Genomic DNA, 20207 nt, shown 5'->3' with positions numbered 1-20207 from the left:
CGTACTGAATCCAAGAAAGCAACCTTGCTTCCTCACATCTCTGTCGCTGTCTGCGAAAGGTACTGGGAGCGCATCCCAGATACGCCTCTTGAACAATGCTCCCGCGAGATTTGTGAGCACTTGGGCTTCGAAGCTGACGATACACGGAACGGAATCGACGACTTCGCGTCTGCGGGAAGTAGCGCGCGCTTTCTCAGCGCTCGCCGTAACGGAATCGGAGCTTCGCCGATACACCTAAGGGATGAAGATGATTCCACGGACTCTGTAGGAAGTTGCTGTCGTCGATGTCGATAATATTCCCAAATGAAAAAAGCATTTCTTTTCTCTCCCTCTTTCTTCTCAAGTGTCAGTGAGGAAAAGCGATGAAGAAGAGTGCTGGCGGCTGAGACGCTGAGGCAAGACTTGGCAACCGATGTGCGTTCGTCTCGTGTTCTGTGTGTGACCGAATTTCCTTTTTTTTTCGTGGTGAGTGTGTGTGTGTGCTTGTGTTCTCGCTCTGCGCTCTCTATACACGTTCGCTTTTGCGTTGCGAATGGAAACACTTTAAGTGAACCGTCGAGCTGTGCTTATCGTTCGGATTCTCTTCGCTCTCCTTGTTGAAGAAGAAGAACAAGATGGAGTTGAAGAACTTGAACGGATGTGCGCGATGGCTCGTCGTGCTTTTCCCTTCCTCGCAGTTGTCACTGGTAAGCCGACCGATTATTGATCATTTAACCCTTCTCCTCTTTTGCAGCTTGTTTCCTTTCACCGCATTTCCGGGCTTGCAAACACGCATGAAGATAACCGACTCTAGGAGCGTTTCCAAATCGCAATCGATGAACATGGTGTGCGCGTGTGTTTGTGTCATCTGGCGCCCATGAACCATGCTAGAAAAACTGAGTAAGATTATGTGTGCGAGATATTTAATTGTCTTCGCGTTTTTATTGCAGCGCGTTCAACAATGTTTACGGCGCCCGCATAAATTTGCACTAAGTGAATCAAAAACCGGAAATGATAGCATTACCCAAAAGCTAAACTACTCATCGATGTAATGGCAATACTAAGCAATATCATTAGGCGTTCTCTTGGGGGCTTAGCAACGTCTACGGTCTGGTGTTACTCAAACGGAAAAAAAAAGAACTTAATATCAAGAAACTAAATTGAAGGCTATCAATACGCAAGAAACAGACACACAAGTACTTAGTATATTAAGCGTTATAATGGGTAAACAAGCAGATAAAGCTTGCATGTAGGAACAGTAACAACTGGTAACCGAGTAACCTGAAAAAAAGAACATAAACAAAAGCATCGACAATACAATGTAATCTGATTTATAAGCACTAGCGGAGCAACGTGCGCTGAATTCTCACAGTTATGTTGTAAACTAAACAACATAATATTCGTCGTCATAGAAACACGAAGAACTTGCGACAGGAGATAAAGCGTATCTTCGGAACTCTTATCTTTGTCGCGCACTTTCCATCAAGAACCCTCAGGACATGCCTCCTCACGTTGCGTGTACAGCTGATGTGTATGCGCCCATACAAGCCGTGTTTTCGGTGACGCAACTGAAGTCTTTCTCCGAGAAGCAGGGCGTTGCTCGCGTAGCCCCTTCACCCTCCGATAAACCCGCAACGGAAACTGCCGGCAATGTAACGAAGCTTGAAGTCTATTGTGACGTATAGTTCAAGAGGTGCGCAGTGAGCCGCGCGATCCTCGCGCACGTCGGGTCACGAGCCCGCGCACGCTTTGAAATATATCCCACCTCGAAAACAAGAATTTCGTTTACTAAGCGAGGAGGAGCAGCCGGTGCCGCCATGAAGGCATAAAACTCTCCTATTCATCATTTTAAAAGCAAAAAAAAAAGAAAAGAAAACTACACAACCTAGATGAAACGCCGAACCTTGTGCAGAACGCTGTCCGAGCGCGACTTACTCGATTCCGCATTTCGATTCGAAAGTCGGTATACTTTCCATTTCCTCAATGTCGCAAGCCCTGTTCTCGACCAACTGCGTAATGACGTCTAAGACTGGTCTTTTCGTAGACCTCCGGTAGCCCTGCGGTGTCGTATAATGCAGCGCTCAAGGCTGCATTGTGCGAAGGTAAGCGCGCTTTGACGGCGGCGGTGATCGAACTTGGATTGGTCTTTCGAGCCGGCAATCGTCCTGTAATATGTCTTGGTAGCGACCTATAAGTGAAATGGAGTAGGCGGAGCCGTACTGAACCTTTCCAGTAGGACTCCGTTTAATCCTACACTTCCGTAGCTGCTTGGGAATTTTTTAAAGCGCTGCTGCCTGCGCTTAGACTCGACTGTTCGAAGAACGGCATTGCAGCCGTGAAAACTGATACCTGCGTCTTTAGGAATTCATAACTTCAGCATGAGAGCACCTCGTTCGCGAAGAATTCGGGTGTACCGCCGCCTTATGTGAAAAGGTGTTCTCGAGAAAAAAAACGATATGAACTCAGAAGGAACCCATGACACTTTTTTTTTCGTTAGTTAGAAGTTCTTGCACCTGAACATCAAATATATAACGAGCACGTGCTACTATTATTTTGTTGCAAACGAACTTGTTGGTAATGTACAGCACAAACTGAAGTGGATAATGAAGTGCTTTATATATGCCAGAAGGGAGGTCCGGTACACAAATTAAGGACAACCAAAACACTAGCTAAAAATTGGTTACGTGGCTTCACCTTAAAGATGTTGTTGCTCCAATGATGAATACTCGTGGTATATCTGACACCGTGCGAGGCTTGTTAAAATATTAATAATAGTAATAATAATAAATAATAATAGATAAACGATTTGTTTTTGAATGCATGCGTCATTGCAGCACGGATTTACTGTTCCTGGCAGTCTGTTCAGATTTTCGCAGATGCTCGATCACTTTCGCTTTTGAGGTGTTTCGAAAACATTCGTCGACTGGGGCACCTCGTATACCTTGCGCTATGCAAGCGTTGCGCCGCAACTTGTTTACAATCACGGATGGGCGGTTTCGGCGCTCGACGTGGTACATATTCGCGCCAATCTGAAGCTCGTCATCACCAGCCTTATTAAGTAATTAAGCAATCGCTATGGTTGTTCAGAGCTGCGCAAGCAGGAATGGTGTGTTGGAGTTTAGGCGCTGCGTCAGCCTTTCTGGCTGTCTGTAGAAGCAACAACAACAACAAATCGAATGAATGAATGAATGAATGAATGAATGAATGAATGAATGAATGAATGAATGAATGAATGAATGAATGAATGAATGAATGAATGAACGAAAAGACCACGGCAAGAGCTTTACAAGAGAGCTTCAATTACCGCAGTGGTCCTTGAGTCTAACATCCCTCACAAATCAATGTCTTGTCGCCCCACCTACAATTCTCATTAAGAGATCATGTGTACACTCATGTGTACACATGATCATGTGTACACTTAGAGTGTATGACGATACACTCTAAGCGTGGTAACCGATAAATGTGACTTTGTGCACGTATAATGCAAGGGTTACATTAGCTTTGAGTGCATAAATTCTAAACTTGGTAACCCTTGCTATCGGTGCACAAAATCACATTTATCGGTTACCGCGCTTAGAGTGTATCGTAATACGATAACTAAGGTGCTATGACAAACTTCTGAATGTGCCTAACTTATTTCCACCATGAAAGTATTTCCTAAGGCAGCTGCTGTGGCTGGGAATCGAACCCGCTACCTAAAAAAAGTCAGCTCGTCGACTCCCACGCAAGGCTGTAGTCAAAATATCTTTCAGGGGATTGTTCGTGCGTGTGTTTGGGTGCGCGTATATATACACATACAAAGTGCAAAAATTCAGGGGGGGGGTGAACCCTCCAAACCAAACCCCTGGCTACGCAACTGCTCCCATGCATCCACTTTTTCTGTCGCATATGCTGCAATGTCTTATCTCTTCACTCAAATAGACCAAAGGTTATCTGTCAATTCTGAGCTGACTCAATTTCTTCACTAACCATCGTCAAACAACCGCTTGACTAATAAACGGACGCACAGCGACCAAATTAGGCCCAGTATTCGACGTGGCATCCATAAACGGTTCTTGTTGCCGACCGAAAATTAGCCGAGTTCTCGACGCGCGGTCTATCAACACTTCTCGTCGCGGACGACGACAATGTTATTCGGCACGCCCCGCGTGCCCTATATAACCTTGGTCACCCGACAGCTCGCGTCAGCGCTCCTACTGTATACTTCAAAAAGCAATTTGCCACAAAAATAGTATATATAGCAAAAAACACAGCGCGTGCCAGACGTACACCCACGAAGGGATAAAAAAGATATCCGCGTGCCACACTTTGTACGCCCAGTAACCCAGTCCGTTCGCCACTCACGCTACAATTCGGGCAAAAAAAAAAAAAAATTACATAGAAGCGAAGCAATTAGTTGCATGCAGTACTACTCAATGAACGAAAGGGCCAACCCAAGTAGCCGCATAAAGAAGCGAAGCGTATCGCGCGCGATCTTTCCGAAGCAGCCAGAAAATTGCGACCACTGAACAACCTTGAGCGAGCGAGCAAAAACATAGACAAACTGGGAGAAGGAAAACACACGTAGCGAAGCCGTGCATTTTGCGGAGGGTTTGTTGACATTTTGTTCCTTTCCTATTTCGACGTGCACGGCGGACGAATGTAGCGAACTAAACGGGACGCCGTACGGCGTCGTTGTGTATACGTAGTAGAGGGTTAAATAAACGTCGCGGAAGCGATTACGCGCTCCATAGACCCTCGAAACGACCGTTATACTGAGCGAGGAAGGGTGCCTTACAGAACCCGAATACCTCAGCGCCGTTGCGTACCAAGCGCCGTTGCTCGACCTGGCTTCCAAAAAGAAAAAGAAAATAACGCGATTTACCGAAATACTTGCTGTATATGCCTCCTGCCTAATAAAGATTTGCCGTGAATATCTGCAAGACGAGCAGAAAAAACTAGCCCACATGCATACTCCATACTGCCGTTTCCTACCGTAAGAGGAACTAAGATCGCACGAAGCATTTAATTGATTGAAGCAGACGGTAGTACCCATAGGCGTGCGCAGGGGGGGGAGGGGGGCGCCCCCCCCCCTATTCACTTAAGAGGGGGGACGCAATGTCAGCCCCACACAGATATATTAGGGAGGGGGGTGCTGCGAATCGGGGGGGGGGGGGGTCGCTGCGCCGAATCTTCGCCCCCCTGAAGGGGAACCCTGCGCACGCCTATGGTAGTACCTCCTATGTAGCGTTTTAATAATAATAATTGTTGGAGTTTTACGTCCCACAACCACGACATGACACGATTATGGGAGACGCCGTTATGAAGGGCTCCGGAAATTTCGACCACCTGGGGTTCTTTAACGTGCACATAAATCTATTTACACGGCCACCCAGCATTTCGCCTCCATCGGAATGCGGTCGGGATTCGACCCCGCGACCTTCGGGTCAGCAGTCGATCGAGCACCATATACCACTAGACCAACGCGGCGGTTTCAGTTTTGTTCGCAGCACAACATGACACAAGTTGTAGGTACTATAGGGTCGTTCGCGCAGAGAGTTGTTCGTGAGAACTGTAATAAGGCATTCGTATACCACTGCAGTGCGATGACTTAGAGGTCGGAATCTTAGAAAAACTGCTTCTGACAGTGTTTCATCGTCAACAAGCGCAACGGTTCAGTCTGCAGAACTACGAGTCTCAAGAACGACAAGTTTCAGGGGAATGTGGTAGCTTGAAGAGATGAAAGACCCTTGCACACAGGGTTTCACCGGTGCCAACGGTGCCAACGGAACGTAAGTAGAAGTAGACAGGACGAACACAGAGTCCTGTCTACTTCTTCCTGTCGTCATGTCTACTTGTACTTGTGTTCCGTCCCCTGCGCAGTTTTATTTCAGCGCCCATTCGCAATACAAGGCGGAGTCGTTTGTAATGCGTACGCAAAACGTGAATTACTGGCGAATGTGGACATAAACGTGGGAGAGAAAAAGGGAAAGGAGGAGCCGTCGTGTGAATCTGGAGCAAGCTCCTTCGACGGGCGTCCAGACGTGACCGACGCCACCGTTGCTCGTTGCAAGAAAGACAGCGCTGGCGATGAGACGCCGTGAAGAGTCACGCTTCCTCCCTCCGCTTCTTCATCTTGTCTCGTTTGTACTCTACCTGTGGGAAGGTTAGCCTAGAGGAAGGTGTACAGTGCGGTGGGTGAAAGAAAGAAATAATAAAGAAGAGACGGGGCTAAGTGGGATACGTGGGAGGAATGGCAGCGGACACGTGCCTCCTCCGCCAGGAGGACAAGAGGCGATTCCGCATGCGTGTGCGCTAAAGCGCGCGCTGCCCGTGCGCTTGCTCGCGCAGTCGTGAGCTCGCAACTTCTCGAGAGCGGGACAAGACCGCAGTTGTACACGGCGACGCCGACGCCGAGTGCAACTACCGCGTCGCTGTTAGTCCATGCAGTTGCGTTTTTTCCTCGGGTCTGTTTCTTCCTTTCGTTATCTTCCTCTTTCTTCTGATGTCTTTCATTTTCTCTCTCTCTCTCTCTCTTACGCCTGTGGTTGCTTCTTGGAGGAAGTATCCACGTTGAACTCCTTGAACTGTTCACTGTGGAGGACGTGGATTGTAGTGGTACTTGGCGCGAGGATGTAGGTTCGAATCCCGCCGCGCTCTTGCTTCTTGCAGCAAGCGCCCCTCTTGAACTGTTCACTGTGGAGCATGTTCATTTTCGCCGTACTTGGCGCGAATATCCAGGTTCGAATCCCGCCGCGCTCGTGTCGTGTTGGACTGATCTAAGTGCAGCCGTAGTTGCAGTAATAAGTGTAGTGAGTAGTAGTAGTAGTAGTAGTAGTAGTAGTAGTAGTAGTAGTAGTAGTAGTAGTAGTAGTAGTAGTAGTAGTATATATACAGTACGAGTTGTAGTGGTATAGTTGGAATAGTAGCAGGGTTGCAATAGTATAGCAGAAGTTCTTTGGGATTCTTAGGCTAGATGATGCGAGCTCGCGCGAGTCGCTCTGTGCGCCACAGTACGAGTTTCAGTATAGCAGCGGCAGAACTAATGGCTCTATGAGCAGGAGCTATAGCTGTAATATATTGTAGCAGCACTATAAAGGATCCATATATACTCCTTACAACACCGCATAACGTGTTGGTGTCCCAGAGTAGAAAGAGCGTTGATATTATGTCACCGATAAACGTGCTGCATCGGCAGTAGAATAGCAACGGCAGTTGAAGTATATCGTCGCAACACTGTACTGCACCCTGTATATTCTCCATGTGACACCAGTAAACTTGTTGGTGTGCCGCATAAAAAACTTATATATTCTTCGATGTCAAGGGTAAACGCGCACATGAGTCACACATGTAAACGTCTCCTCGCTTGATCAGATGTCGGTCAGTGGAGCTGCATTCCGTTATATCGGGCGAAAATGCAGCGACGCCCAAACGCGCATAGAATGCATCGATGCGCGTCAGCGGAGCGTCGCGAGTGCGGCTCAAGTTCACCCAGAGTGTCCTGTTTCCGGAGATCCCCGAAAGTGCGTCAAATGTGCCGAACCCGCAGATGATAAATTAGAATTCGTATACGCCGCAAGCAGCACGTCCACGTCGTACGAAAACCGCGTGAAAGAATAAGAACGAAACTAGAGAGACGAGGACGTGCAGACTTTTGTTAGCCATGTAACGCGCAGTGTGACTGTCTTGACTATGCTGTTTGTAATACATAATTACCGCAAAAGAGACGCAAACAACACAGGGGCAGAAGCACGAACTCGGCGGGGGAGGGGGAGTCAGGGGAGGGGCAGCCGGGAGGTTGAGTCAAGTTGGACTAACTGTGCATTGAGAGTGGGGTATAGAAACAAAATCTGTCGTCGTTGCGATCGAAATTTGAAAGTTCGTTTGTGCAAAGTTCATTCCAGCATGACACTACACTTCTACAACACAATGGAACCACACCTTAGTTAGGACAATTAAGATATGGTTCCCGAGGGAATGGGATTCCCTCCCCCCTTCCCCTGTGGACGAGTTCGGCCATTATGAAAACGTCAAATCATTCGCATGAATCAGCGCTGCAGCTCCCGCGTGCTCGTTTTATGGGTGTATACGCGTGGTTTCCGCGATTACAGCTCCGGCACTGGCGCGTTGTCGAAGCTCATCGTTGAGGCCACGGTATATCTGTAGGTATGCTGGATTCATTGGTTCGACGAGGTCAAGTTCATGGAGCAGCGATCTGTTCTATCGAAGCGAACCCCGCGTAACTGTGGGCGCGTGACAGCGTCCGTCATTCATCGCACGTCTCTTCACCTGCTCCCATTCATGGACCCCGTCCCTTTAAACGGCCACATCAATCATGCGCGTGCCTGACATCACTTACGTGGCACGTGTCCCGCTTCCGCACGCTATCGGCAGTTACTGAAACGCTGTGCAGCTAGCGTTTCCAGGACCTCGAGAGGTCATAGATGACGTATAGCGCCGCGCAGCGCCACCGCTTGTCACCAGGCGGCCAGCCAGCCCACGTTTACGACGACGACGACGACTACTAACGACTGCAAGCAGGCCTGTCGGTAGTGCAGGCGCAAGCCGCAACCGGGACTCGCAGCTGACACGGGCCATTCCACACGACCAAGCGGGCCGCCTCGTCCCGAGTCAAGTACGCACACACGTTGATGGGCGCCGGTGTGTTTTGCGAGGGCGAGCGGGAAGGTTGCAGTTCCTTGACGGAGCCCTAACGCGCGCTACTTGACCTTGCGTCCGTCTGACTCCTCCGGTCTACCCCTCACGCCGACGTCGAACGGGCCACGCGGCAGCTGTGTTGGCGGTGTGCTGACGCATAAAAAAATGTGGGCCACGCCGTGCGCTCGTGCCTCGCGTATACGAGCCGCGTATCACGATGCACGCGGTTAACCGTTCGCGCGCCTTCAGTGCGGCGCTCTGCTTGTGACGACCGAAGTGATTGAAATGCTCGTCGAAATTCGTAATGATGATGCATTGGAGTGACGGCCTACGCGAGGCCTGTTCTGGCGCTCCGTTCACTAAGGAGAAGACGCTCAGTGTACAGAACACGTTCGTTCGCACCAGTCTTCACTCTTGGGTGCTTAAAACCAAGCTTTTGGCTTCCACCCTTTCTAGGCATCAATTCTGAACCGGGCTGTTCAAGATAGCTTCAAAAACCTTGCACAATTTTGTTGGGTCGATTTAAAAAACGTACAAAAGGCATCGTAATGTTCAAGTGAATCTATAACAAACTCCGCTTCCAAACTACAGTGCAGAACCCGGTAGGTTGCATGCTTGTTTCGCAAGCTGCTTTGTCGTCTGCAAACTTACAGGAAAATACAACTTTCGAAGCCCAAATTCAAGGACGGGCTGCTATAGATTGTAGCGAGGCCAGTGGTCGGGCGAACAAGAATGTTTATTTCCGTTTAGTCAGTGGTATATTAAGATAAATGTGACGTAACAGGTCACGTGATTACTGGTGCTCTGTGACGGCTGCGGACTCAGCCATGCTACATAGATGACGCTGTGTGTTGTCGTACAACGACTCTGTTGGTTGCCCTCATAGCAGGGGCGTAGCCAGAAATGTTTTTCGGGGGGGGGGGGGGGGGTTCAACCATACTTTATGTATGTTCGTGCGTGCGTTTGTATGTGTGCGTGTATATATACGCAAGAAAAACTGAAAATTTTCGGGGGGTGGGGGTCTGAACCCCCCCTTGGCTACGCCCCTGCCTCATAGCGCAAAAGAACAGCGCCCGTAAAACGAGTCAAGTAATGGAGGATTGGACTAGCTGCTGTATTCGTCCGCCGTTCAGTGTCACTTTCAGCGCACGGTGGAATGTTGCAAAGAATATACCGATCATTTCGGCCATGTAGTTACCTCATTCTAATGTAACCAACGGTCACATCCTTGCCTAGCCCGACATTTCGCGTTTTGATAGCATGTCTCTCTGCTGCAGACTGCCAAAATTGCGTCCCCTATCCACGTTTTCTTTTTATTTCTCTTTTATTTCACTGAGAAACCGTCAAGGACTCCGTACATCACGAACAAAACCTCAAGTTTAATTCCATTGGTTAGCCTGGCAAATTGTTGCGAAAGCGCTGATGAATGCGACGAAAACTGCGCATCAATACAGGTTTGCTCAAGAGTACTTTTCGTGCTAAACAACAACAACCAAAAATACGTGTATTAGCACCAATTAAGCTGTCGTGTTGAGATCACACGTTGACTGCAGGATGCAGCAGAGGAGCTTTTTATTGTTTTCAAATAAACTCAGCTTTAACGTCGTGCTGTCTCGTTTCTTTTCTTTATATCTCTTTTGTGGTGTCGCATTCTTACATCAACGAAAGCTGGTACAAAAAAAAAAAGACAGACACCGCTAATTCAGCTACGGAACTAATTTACCTGGCAGGAAGTGAAGCGTTTTCCACGTAGCATATCAAGACCAAATTAGGGCAGCAAAATACAAGCACGAGATGTCACTGCATGCAGTGCCCCTGTTAAGTCTCGAAAAAAGCAGGAAAGAAAAAGAAGCAATCTTAGTTGTGAAAACACAAACAAAGAGCTCAACGCCCGCGGTCATTGTACAGTTCCTGTCTCCGCGCGCCGAGCTGTCTTTTTGCAGTCGCAGACCGAGCGTGAGCCGTGCGACCCAGTAAAGTCACGCCTTCCACTCCAAGAGGCGCGCGTGGTCTCCCCGCCGGGAAAAATAAAAGCCAAACCGGACCGGAAGTGGAGGCAAAACGTCACAGCCGGTTGGATTCGCGAGACTATATTCTTGCGGTCGCTGACGTCACGCGCACCTTCGGGCTCACAGCGTGTGGTCTGACGATGTGGGCGTGACCGCAAGTCGCGTTTTCACGGAGGAAGCACGGGAATGAGTTTTAAACAGAACGTAACGGTGAGTGAGTCATCATATGCAGTGTACGAGAAGCTAGATGTCCTCAATAGACGAGAAGTCACACGGTAGACACAGAAGTGGTAAGTCTTGTAGCTGAGTAAAATGGGTTAATCTTGCGCGACAGCTCGGAATGAAAAGAGGTAAATGATTTAATGAACGGTTTTCGACGGTCTAGTTTTTCGGTGGTGAGAAGGATCACGGGAAAAAAAAGTTGTCGCGTGCTTCTTAAAGGCATGTGTAGCTTTTCAAACGAACGTCGTCGGCGAAAGTGGTGCAGTGGTGGCAGAGAGGAGAAACGGGGCCGTTAGACGGACGCATGTCCGGTTTAATACTACGCGCTGCGGAAGACGGGACGTGGAAAGAGAAATATAAAGGCTGATCCCTCTCGCATGCTAATTGGTCATAACAGGGAAGTGAAGAGTGTTTGCAGCATTGCTTCTTCCAAAAAAAAAAAAGAAAGAAAGAAAGAAAGAAAGAAAGAAAGAAAGAAAGAAAGAAAGAAAGAAAGAAAAGAACGAAAGGAAAGGAAAGGAAAGTAAAGAAAGAAAGAAAGAAAGAAAGAAAGAAAGAAAGAAAGGAAAAGGCCGCGTACTGTAAGACGGAAGGGATAGGGGTTCTTTTTGTTCTTTTTTATTTGGGGGAGGAGGGGGGCGTATAAATCACTGAATCTGCGTAAACCGAAGCTCTTTCGGATCTTCGTCTTTCACCAAATTCACCAATCTTTCAACCAATTCCTGTTATAGGGTACGGTGTCCAGGATGTATACTCATAACTAACCGAACTCGTTTCAGTAGCCTTCCGTATAGCTAGGCTTTCACAATGGCAAGCGAAGTGAAAACCGAAAGTCACTCGAAAGACTGGAAATGGAAAACTCAGGCCAATTAAAAGACGTTTCGCACGAGCATTAGAACACTAACCTGCTCCTTTGGTGACGTCATTTCCGTGACGTTTGCACAAGCGAGAATTCTTGGTGAAATCTGGCATAAAAGCTTTTCGTTTTTAAATAGAGGTTAAGGGGGTGAGAATACAAGGATAAAATGTGGAACCGGGCAGCTAGGCATTACGCAAACAAGTGTGCAGTGCTAGAGTCACTGCATATCGCTCAATTATGGCTCTATTTTGAAGCCATATACATGAAACTCTGTGCACTGGGAAGGAACAACGGTGACAGTGCATAGCCTCCGAGATCGTCCAGTGGCAGTGCGCGTGCAGTACGAGAGCGGACAGATGATGAAGAGGAAGGAAGGAAGGAAGGAAGGGAGCGCTTGTTTCTGTGGCTATTGTATATGCTTTCAGCACTTTTGCACAGTAAACATATCAAGAAACGGAAACGTGGTACGCTTCCGTATATCTGCGCACCAAGTGCGGTCACCCCATAGCAACAAATGTTTATCTGGTGCTGTGTCCGCATAACGGTGAGGTGTCCGCATAAAAACAACGTACACCGGCAATGCTTAAGCGCTAAGCAAAACTTCGTTTTGCTTAGCGCTTAACACAGTTGGTAACACAGTTGCACTCGGACTTATTTACATACGCGTGCAACATGTCCGTAGCCTCCGCCTGCAGCGTCACTTTCAAGCGACGCATAACTGGAGTGCATGCAAGATTAGCGGCGTAACGCTTATCTGTACACAACGAAGGTCACCTCGATCTCGCTGCTTTTCTTGGAGGACAGCGCGGCTTAAAGGCGTGATGCATTGCACTGCTATATTCACTTTCCTGGCAACCGATGCACGCCCGCTTCGTGAGCTTGCAACTACTGGTGTTTTTTTTTTATTATTATTATTTCGATGTACTTACTCTTACCGTTTCGGCAGTGAGATAAGGAATCGAAACTGCTGGAAAGTGGGCTAGCCGTACAGAAAGCGTAATTTAAGTATAGCGAGCACTGGGCATCGATTACGCGAAAGTGCGTAGCCGTTAGTCGATACAGCCAGCCGTAGATGATAAAGGCTGTTAGCATTTTCCGATTTGGCACGAAGTGTGTCTATACGGAGACTCTGGCCCATATTCTGCGCACGAAGAGAGATCATCACGGCCACGGACCTTAATACTGAAATATGACGCGCTGGTAAGTATTCAGACCGAAACTAATTGAAGGCGATGTTTCAAGCGTAAGGTCGCATGCATCGGGAACATTACTCCTGCCTTTTATGCAAAATCAGTTAAAACGCGTATCTCTAGGCTTGTTGTATCAGTCCGACCTGTATAAGCCGACTCCATAGCCGCGTATCATCATGCAATTAGCCTGATGCACATTCGAACTTCAGATTCAATGCATTCAACGCATGTGGCGAATGAAAACAAAGCTTCAACAACATGTTTGTTTCCTGGTTTTCAATTTTACGGTTACGGGCCGCCGTGGTGTGGTGGTTATGGTGCTCGACTGCTGACCCGAAGGTCGCGGGACCGAGAGAGAAAGAAGAAACGTTCATTGAAATTTAGGTTGTTTGTGGTTACGGTGGGTGGTGCCCTTCTTCCAGTGCCCCACTAGCTACAGCGAATCCAGGCCGCGGCGTCTGCGTTTCGATGGCGGTGAAACGTTAGAGACCCGTGCACTTAGATTTAGGTGCACGTTAAAGAACCCCAGGTTGTCGAAATTTCCGGAGCCCTACACTACGGCGTCCCTCCTAATCATATCGTGGTTTTGGGACGTAGAACCCCAACAATTATTATTAATTTTACGCTTCTCCTGGCTGCTTTTGTTAGACTCGCTGAATATTGACTTGAAAGGTTAACAACTCTGTTACCGCGTCGTTCAGTAAGAGGGGTATCGTTTTCGACAAAACAAAAAGCAAAGTGAACTGACCGACCAGCACAATGTAAGCGTTTCGGTGGGCCACATTTGAGGGACTTGAACAAAATTTTGCCCATGACCCGGGGAACTACATGTGTCCATCATTTATTTTTATTGCGATAGCAATTATATGGACAGTCTCGGCTGATTTTTGCCGTCGCCGTCGCCGACGCCGCCGTCATGCACCGTATATGTATAAGTATGTATAGCTCCACATTCCTTCTCCCCTTTCCCCCTCTCCCATTTTCCCTCTCCCCCTCTCCACTTTCCCTCTCCCTTCCCCTCTCCACTTTCTCTCTCTACTTTCCCTCTCCACTTTCTCTCTCTACTTTCCCTTTCCCCTCTCCCCCTCTCCCCTCCCCCTGTCCACTCTTCCTCTGAAACGCGGGCTAGACATACCGAAATTCTCTCCTGCGCAACGCCGCGATGAGCACCAGCGCATGCCCGTACCCTCCCCCTCTCTCTCCTCTCCTACGCTGCCCCCCTCTCGCATGCCTGCCGACTGCGTTCCCCGCTCGCCCTGTGAGAATTATAACGGCCAGGCTAGAGGCACGGCCGCTAAATAAAAAAGAGGTGCGGCCTGCCGAACGCTCTTTTGCGCCGGTGACAGCGCTGGTTCTTGCTCCCGCCGCCGCAGCGCTGCACAACGGTAAAGAAAACCCGCACGCACAGGCGGCCAGCCGGCTGCGTGCATTCGTTTTAGTGGTCATTACAGTCGCCTCACGTTGGCCTGTGATTGCATTTCGGCTATTTATGTGCAAGACACGCCAGATGACGTATCAGTATGGTTTGCTTTGCGGTTATTGCTACTATACGCGAGAAGGGCATGCTTCCAAGAAGACACACCTATAAGCGTGCTGTACAGCGCCGCTGCCAAAAGATGGATGGATGAATGTAAAACATTATTGAACAACCGTTCTTTTTTTTTTTTCTTCTACTGGGAACAAATGTGTTTCACTGCTGTTCGTTGATGTCCTCAGTCGTTTGAATGCTCTAGCTTTTGTTATCTGCGTGGACGACTTCCTCATTGCGGGTGCTTTTTTAGAGATGCGTGATTACTTCCTGCTCTTCAAAATTAACTAGCGTGACATGGAATATTTCCCACGTATATACTTGCTAAATCTTGTGTATAACTGCTTCGCATTGCAATAATAAGTGCCATTTCTAAATGACACCAGATTCAAACATGAGTTGTTACCATTGAACTACATTATTGCAACACAGTAAATGCAAACGTCTTGCCTACATATTGTACTAAAATGGCAAGTTGTGCGAGTTGGCGCGTACTCACGTCCTGAAGAAACAGCGCAGATAAAAAACGAAAACAAGAAATGGCGGAAATACACACAGCGCTGCACACCGAAATGGAAGTTCACTGGGTTTTAACTCTCGCGTTTTAACGCCGTCCTCCACGGCAGGGCTGCGTAGGAGGCCGTCCAGTCCAGAGAATCCTTCCACGTTCGACGTCATTCCACTCACCTCGCTTTCTGTTTCAGCAACTTCTGCACGCAAGGGATTAACAACTTCTTTTCTTGAGCTATGGCACTCGTCTAGTTAATATTGTTTGCTGTTCTGCCGCGGCGGCTGCATTTTCGATGGAGGCGAAAATGTCTGAGGCCCGTGTACTTAGATTTAGGTGCACGTTAAAGAACCCCAGGTGGTCGAAATTTCCGGAGCCCTCCACTACGGCGTCTCTCATAACCCTATCGTGGTTTTGGGACGTTAAACCCCAGATATTATTATTGTTTGCTGTTCGATATGGAAGGAATATGCAAAACACGAACAAATGGTCTACCTTTCAATGAGGACGCGGCTAGCTTGTAAGCTGGAAAAGATGAAAATATGTTCGGCACGGCTGTTGGTCGCAGCACCTTGCGCTCTAAAAGTCGTACTGCTTGAAGTGAACGACGTGAATGTGCGACTCCTTCGCAGTTACCGATCTCCACCAAGGCGAGAGGTCTTGGCCATCGCAGTTATGGTGAAATGTCCAATCACATTAAGCACTCACTGATAGAGCCAACGCAACAAAAAACCCGTAACTTTTCTACCTCGTAAGCAAGCGTACGGCTGCTCATTTCCAGCCAGAGCGTTTGCTTGCGCTCGCCTGAGCCAACGCCCCGAGCGTTCGCTTACTAGCGGCCGCAGTTTACCGATGTGCAGCGCCGCCGCGGTAGCGTCTCAAAACTCTGCATGTCACGCGTTCCCCCATTGAAAACGCACCCATTCGGCAGGCCGCACCTCTTTTTTATTTAGCGGCCGTGGCTCCGGCTTCGCATCGCCTCATGCTCCCCTTTAGCGGGAAATGGTGTAATTTTCTTGCTATCGCATTCATTGCTTCGCCCTTGCGGCGAAACTGTGACTTTTTCTGTTCCATCGCCGCACGTTATGCGTAGTCAGCGAAAACAAAGCAGCTTGCTTTTATTTCTTTTTGTTTCGCTCTCATTTGAACGCATTCACTCCGTAAGCTCCCTTAATCTTGTCGATAACAAAAGAGTGTTATAACATCGGCTTTCTATAATGCATCGTCATGAAAAAACACCATTAATTTCTTGCCGTTAAACAGACAGGCGTTTGTTTATCGTAGCGATTAGCAATTTGCTGTGGCCTCTGCGTAACCTTTTCCCGGCTACGGCGTAAATCAAGTGCTTTAGAAAATAGAAAGCGTTATAAGATGATGCCGCGGATTTCATGCAAGACCAACGACAGATATCTTGTTTGGTCCATCGGAACAAAAAAAAAAAAAAAAGTCGAGGCTTATAGACGGTTTCGCTGTTTACAAACACAGACCCTGGATGGCTTCCGCTTTCGTGCACTGACGTAGCATTACGGGGAACAAAAGCCTTGGCGGGTAGCCCGCAGATTTTCAACACTTCTCACCCTGCGCCTAGCCAAATATTTCAAATAAAGATGCTTCTAATCTATACCCAACATTAGAAGAGTTAGTCCTTAACTTATGCGCCTTCCTTTTATCTGATGGCGGAAAAAGGGTATTTCCTTACTCTGACATAACTTAAATACACGCTTTCCGCTTCGGTGTTAGAGAGTGATAAATGAAGAACCGGAAGTTTCTTGGGGTACAACACGTGCTGCTACTATCGCAGTCTTGGAAACGTCTATAGAATAAATTATCTGTGCACGACGTGTCGCAAACATCTAAAACCAAGAAGCAACAGTTTGGGACCTTTTGTACAGAATTCAGACATGAATTTCAAGCAGTTAATAGTTCTTTCATTTTGATAATAGCATGAACATACCGTATATCAAAGGGATTTTTCTTGTTGCTGACGATAACTCAGCTTCCTGTCGAAAACGGGCGCAATTCGCAAATTTTGCCCATGCGTCTAGAATTTGTGAATTAGATACTTTTTTATTGATATCTGCAGGTTTGCTGCACACATTTTTCTTCTCAGATAAAAGCGACTTCTAAATAACACCGTAGCAGTTCACAGCAATGTCAGTCACTCTATTCCAGCACTCACGTATAAGAAAAGTCAACAAAGCGTCCTTGACCGACTACTGGTACGATTGCGACGACTTTGCCTCGGTATTTGAGGTGTTCTTTGCGTGTTATTGGGAACTTTGAGATGAAGGAAATTGATTATCGGAGTCCACAGCCAGTAATTAAAAGCTGCAGTGCGGACGCGTCGCTTACAGCGAAGAAAAGAAACCATGACGTTGAAAAACGGCGACAAGTGCTAACTAACTCGTTTCACGGAGAGCGTCAGATACGTGGTACGAGTTTTCGCGAATAATATGGTGAAACAAAACTGAGATGGCGAGTCAGCTCGTCCTTCGGATACAAAACGACGAAGTCTATAGTCAAGTCCATCCGCTGACTGTCATTCCTACTACACGTCGGCTGAGTTGCCAGTTGGGCGATGCGCGCATACCAAGCGCCAGATGTCCTTACAGTAGTATTAGTATATGATGACTGTTACTTCAGACGGAAAGAAAGCAAGCCGGAAGCATTAGTTAGAGGGTGCGGCAGCAATCACGCAAATTAACGAAACCCAAGTCACAAACGTACTGGCGACGGAGGTAATTATTATAATTATTGAGCGGTTCGGAGGGAGGCCCAATATGCGACGCTCGCGCTGCTCGAACGATGCCAAAAAGCAAGCGACCGACCAGTATGCCAGCACGTCGTTGCTTCATCTTTCGATGTCGTCGCATGCAAAACGAGTGTTAATCATTAGGCGCAAGCCTTGTATCCCGACGCGTGGATGCCAAGCGCACCGCTATAGCCGCAGTAAACTGGCACGTGCCTCGACCAATTTGTGTCTCTTCGTTCACTTTCTCCGCTGCAATCACCGGCACCCGTCAGCTGCGTAAACCGGATGAGAAGCACAAGCGCGTTGCCTCGATCAGCTGAGTCACCGTACCAGCTTTTGCGAAACGCCCCCGGAATACAGTTACCTGCCGTTAACAATTTGGCGCCGGCGCACGCCAGGTCAATCACGCCGCACGTGATCGTTGTTTTGTGGAGCGCGGAGAGCTAATTTGGCGGCGGTACAACGGCGGAGCACCTTTTCGATGCGACATGCGTTTACCGCCGCAGGCCCATTATATTGGATGTTATGTCGGAAGGAAGGTTTGTGCTAACCACTGCCTCTTATTGGCAACGAACACGTTAATTACACGGAGGAATGCATGCGAACGTTTGGAAGCGACGCGAGAGGTTGTCGCGCGTAAAACCCCTGTATAGTGATACAGCTTGTATGTAATGTGAATAGAATCCGCGCGTGGGTGATCATCTGTGTGCTGGGCACACGCTCCACTGACTTATGGTTAATACCACGTTTCCGTACCTTTTATAAACTGCAGTCCTTAAAACACAACCTGCCATCAATTCTTAATCGATACAAAGATTTAGAGAAACCCACGTTAACTTCACTACGTCAAATAATTTTAAAATCATCAATATGAGTACTTCATCATTAAGCAACAAGCAAAAACAATTTCTAATGAAATATATACATTATGTTCGGCATAAATTTAGTAGCTAACTCGCTCAGTCTTCATTTGTGCTTCATGTTGTTGTGTTTCATGCCGTGAATATTTTTTCCTATATATTGTACATGTGCATCTATGTTTGTACAGATGTGCATGCGTGCATATATGTGCATGCATGCATGTTTCATGCAGTGAATATTTTTTTCCCTATGTATCGTACATGTGTATCTAAATTTGTACAGATGCTTATATGTGCATATGTATGCAAGCGCATGTGTTTATATAGATGCAAACTGTGGGTACTTTTCCCTTTTTCAATATGTTTTTTTCTTCTTTTGTATAATTAAGCTACATTTCAGTATCACCTTTAGTCCTATATTTATTACTGTAACGTTGCTGTTTTCTATTTAAAAACAATGCTGCTCAACGTTTTGTTCGCTATTCACACATTTCGCTGTTAACTATGCTGATGCCATATTACTTCAACGATGTTAGCTACTGACATGTTTTCTGTTCAAGATTTAGTATGTGCACCAAGGACGGGCGCCACGTGTGCCTCGATGTCAAGCCCTGCCTTGTGTTTTTTGGTTTCCGGGCCTCTGTCAAGCTGCAGACCGCAGCTTTTAGCCCTGGAACCCATTCCAAATGTATTTGGAAAAAAATAAAGAATTTGAAATTGAATTTGAATGTACGGCAGCGCACGAGCGCAGTCACCTGGTTTTACTTCATATTTCGCGGGCTTTCTGTAAACGCTGGAGAAAACCGCCACGCAGCATGTACGTTGTCACAAAAAAAAAGAAAAAGAAAAATAGATCGGTCGTGTTGGAATGACCTCTACAACGTAAAGAAATGCGCTTAGCCCTAAAGTGAATGTTAAAAAGTTTGCATAATTTATCTTAGTTAAGTTATCTTAGTTAATCAACTAATTAAGCACAATATAAAAATACCCTTACGAACGCCACACGATGGCAAACCAGAATTCTTTGGTTTCATTCAGTTGCGGTAATCCACTTTTTCTTTAAATATTTGGTTCTGTTTACGTTAAACACCCTGCATATATAATCTGTTTTAATATCTTTCCATTCATCGATCTAGTCTGTCCATTCGTCTGTCCATCCTCTATATAGCTCTTTCTGTCCGTGCGCACAGCGTACACGTACGCACTCCGTCCGTTGGTCCGTGCATCCATCTATAAACTCTCAATATATATGTCAGCCTGTTCAATCATCTATCTAGTATGACTGATTGTCTATCTAGTCTGTCCGCCTGCGGCGGGCCCACGTGGATAATACACACCTGGCGCTGACATTTATGACGTTTTCAGCTCGGGTGTACTGGTTTAATCACCTAAGCACAACGAGTACGAACACGAAAGATGAGAAAAAAATTAACCTTATCAAAAGGAAAACATTGTATTCGCCAGGGTACCAAGTATTTGGCAATACTACTCAACATTAAAGCGTAGGGGCGGAGACACGGGGAATTAAGAAATCAAGCCAGAAATTTCGATATCTCTCTCCATATGTAGGGGGTCGTAACTCCTCAGGATCCAATAAAGTTCGTTGTCTGTCTGTCTGTCTGTCTCTCCATATGTACACATACTTCGGAAACTCGACCTTGGC

At 47.2% G+C, this 20207-nt stretch overlaps 1 protein-coding gene across 1 annotated transcript in view; it reads left to right on the top strand.

Annotated features, from left to right (window-relative positions):
• Positions 1-20207, top strand: part of LOC119371895 (sushi, von Willebrand factor type A, EGF and pentraxin domain-containing protein 1) — a 138590-nt gene that overhangs the window by 473 nt on the left and 117910 nt on the right. The window contains exon 1 of the mRNA XM_037642350.2: positions 1-686. This exon is cut by the window's left edge and continues 473 nt beyond it. Within this exon, the coding sequence (XP_037498278.1) occupies positions 638-686 (49 nt within the window). The 5' untranslated portion in view covers positions 1-637. The remainder of the gene's footprint in view (positions 687-20207) is intronic.

Source organism: Rhipicephalus sanguineus, chromosome 10, assembly GCF_013339695.2.
Source record: "Rhipicephalus sanguineus isolate Rsan-2018 chromosome 10, BIME_Rsan_1.4, whole genome shotgun sequence".
NCBI lineage: Eukaryota > Metazoa > Arthropoda > Arachnida > Ixodida > Ixodidae > Rhipicephalus > Rhipicephalus sanguineus.
Note: the sequence above shows the minus strand (reverse complement) of the source record. Positions and strands in the feature narration are given on the sequence as shown.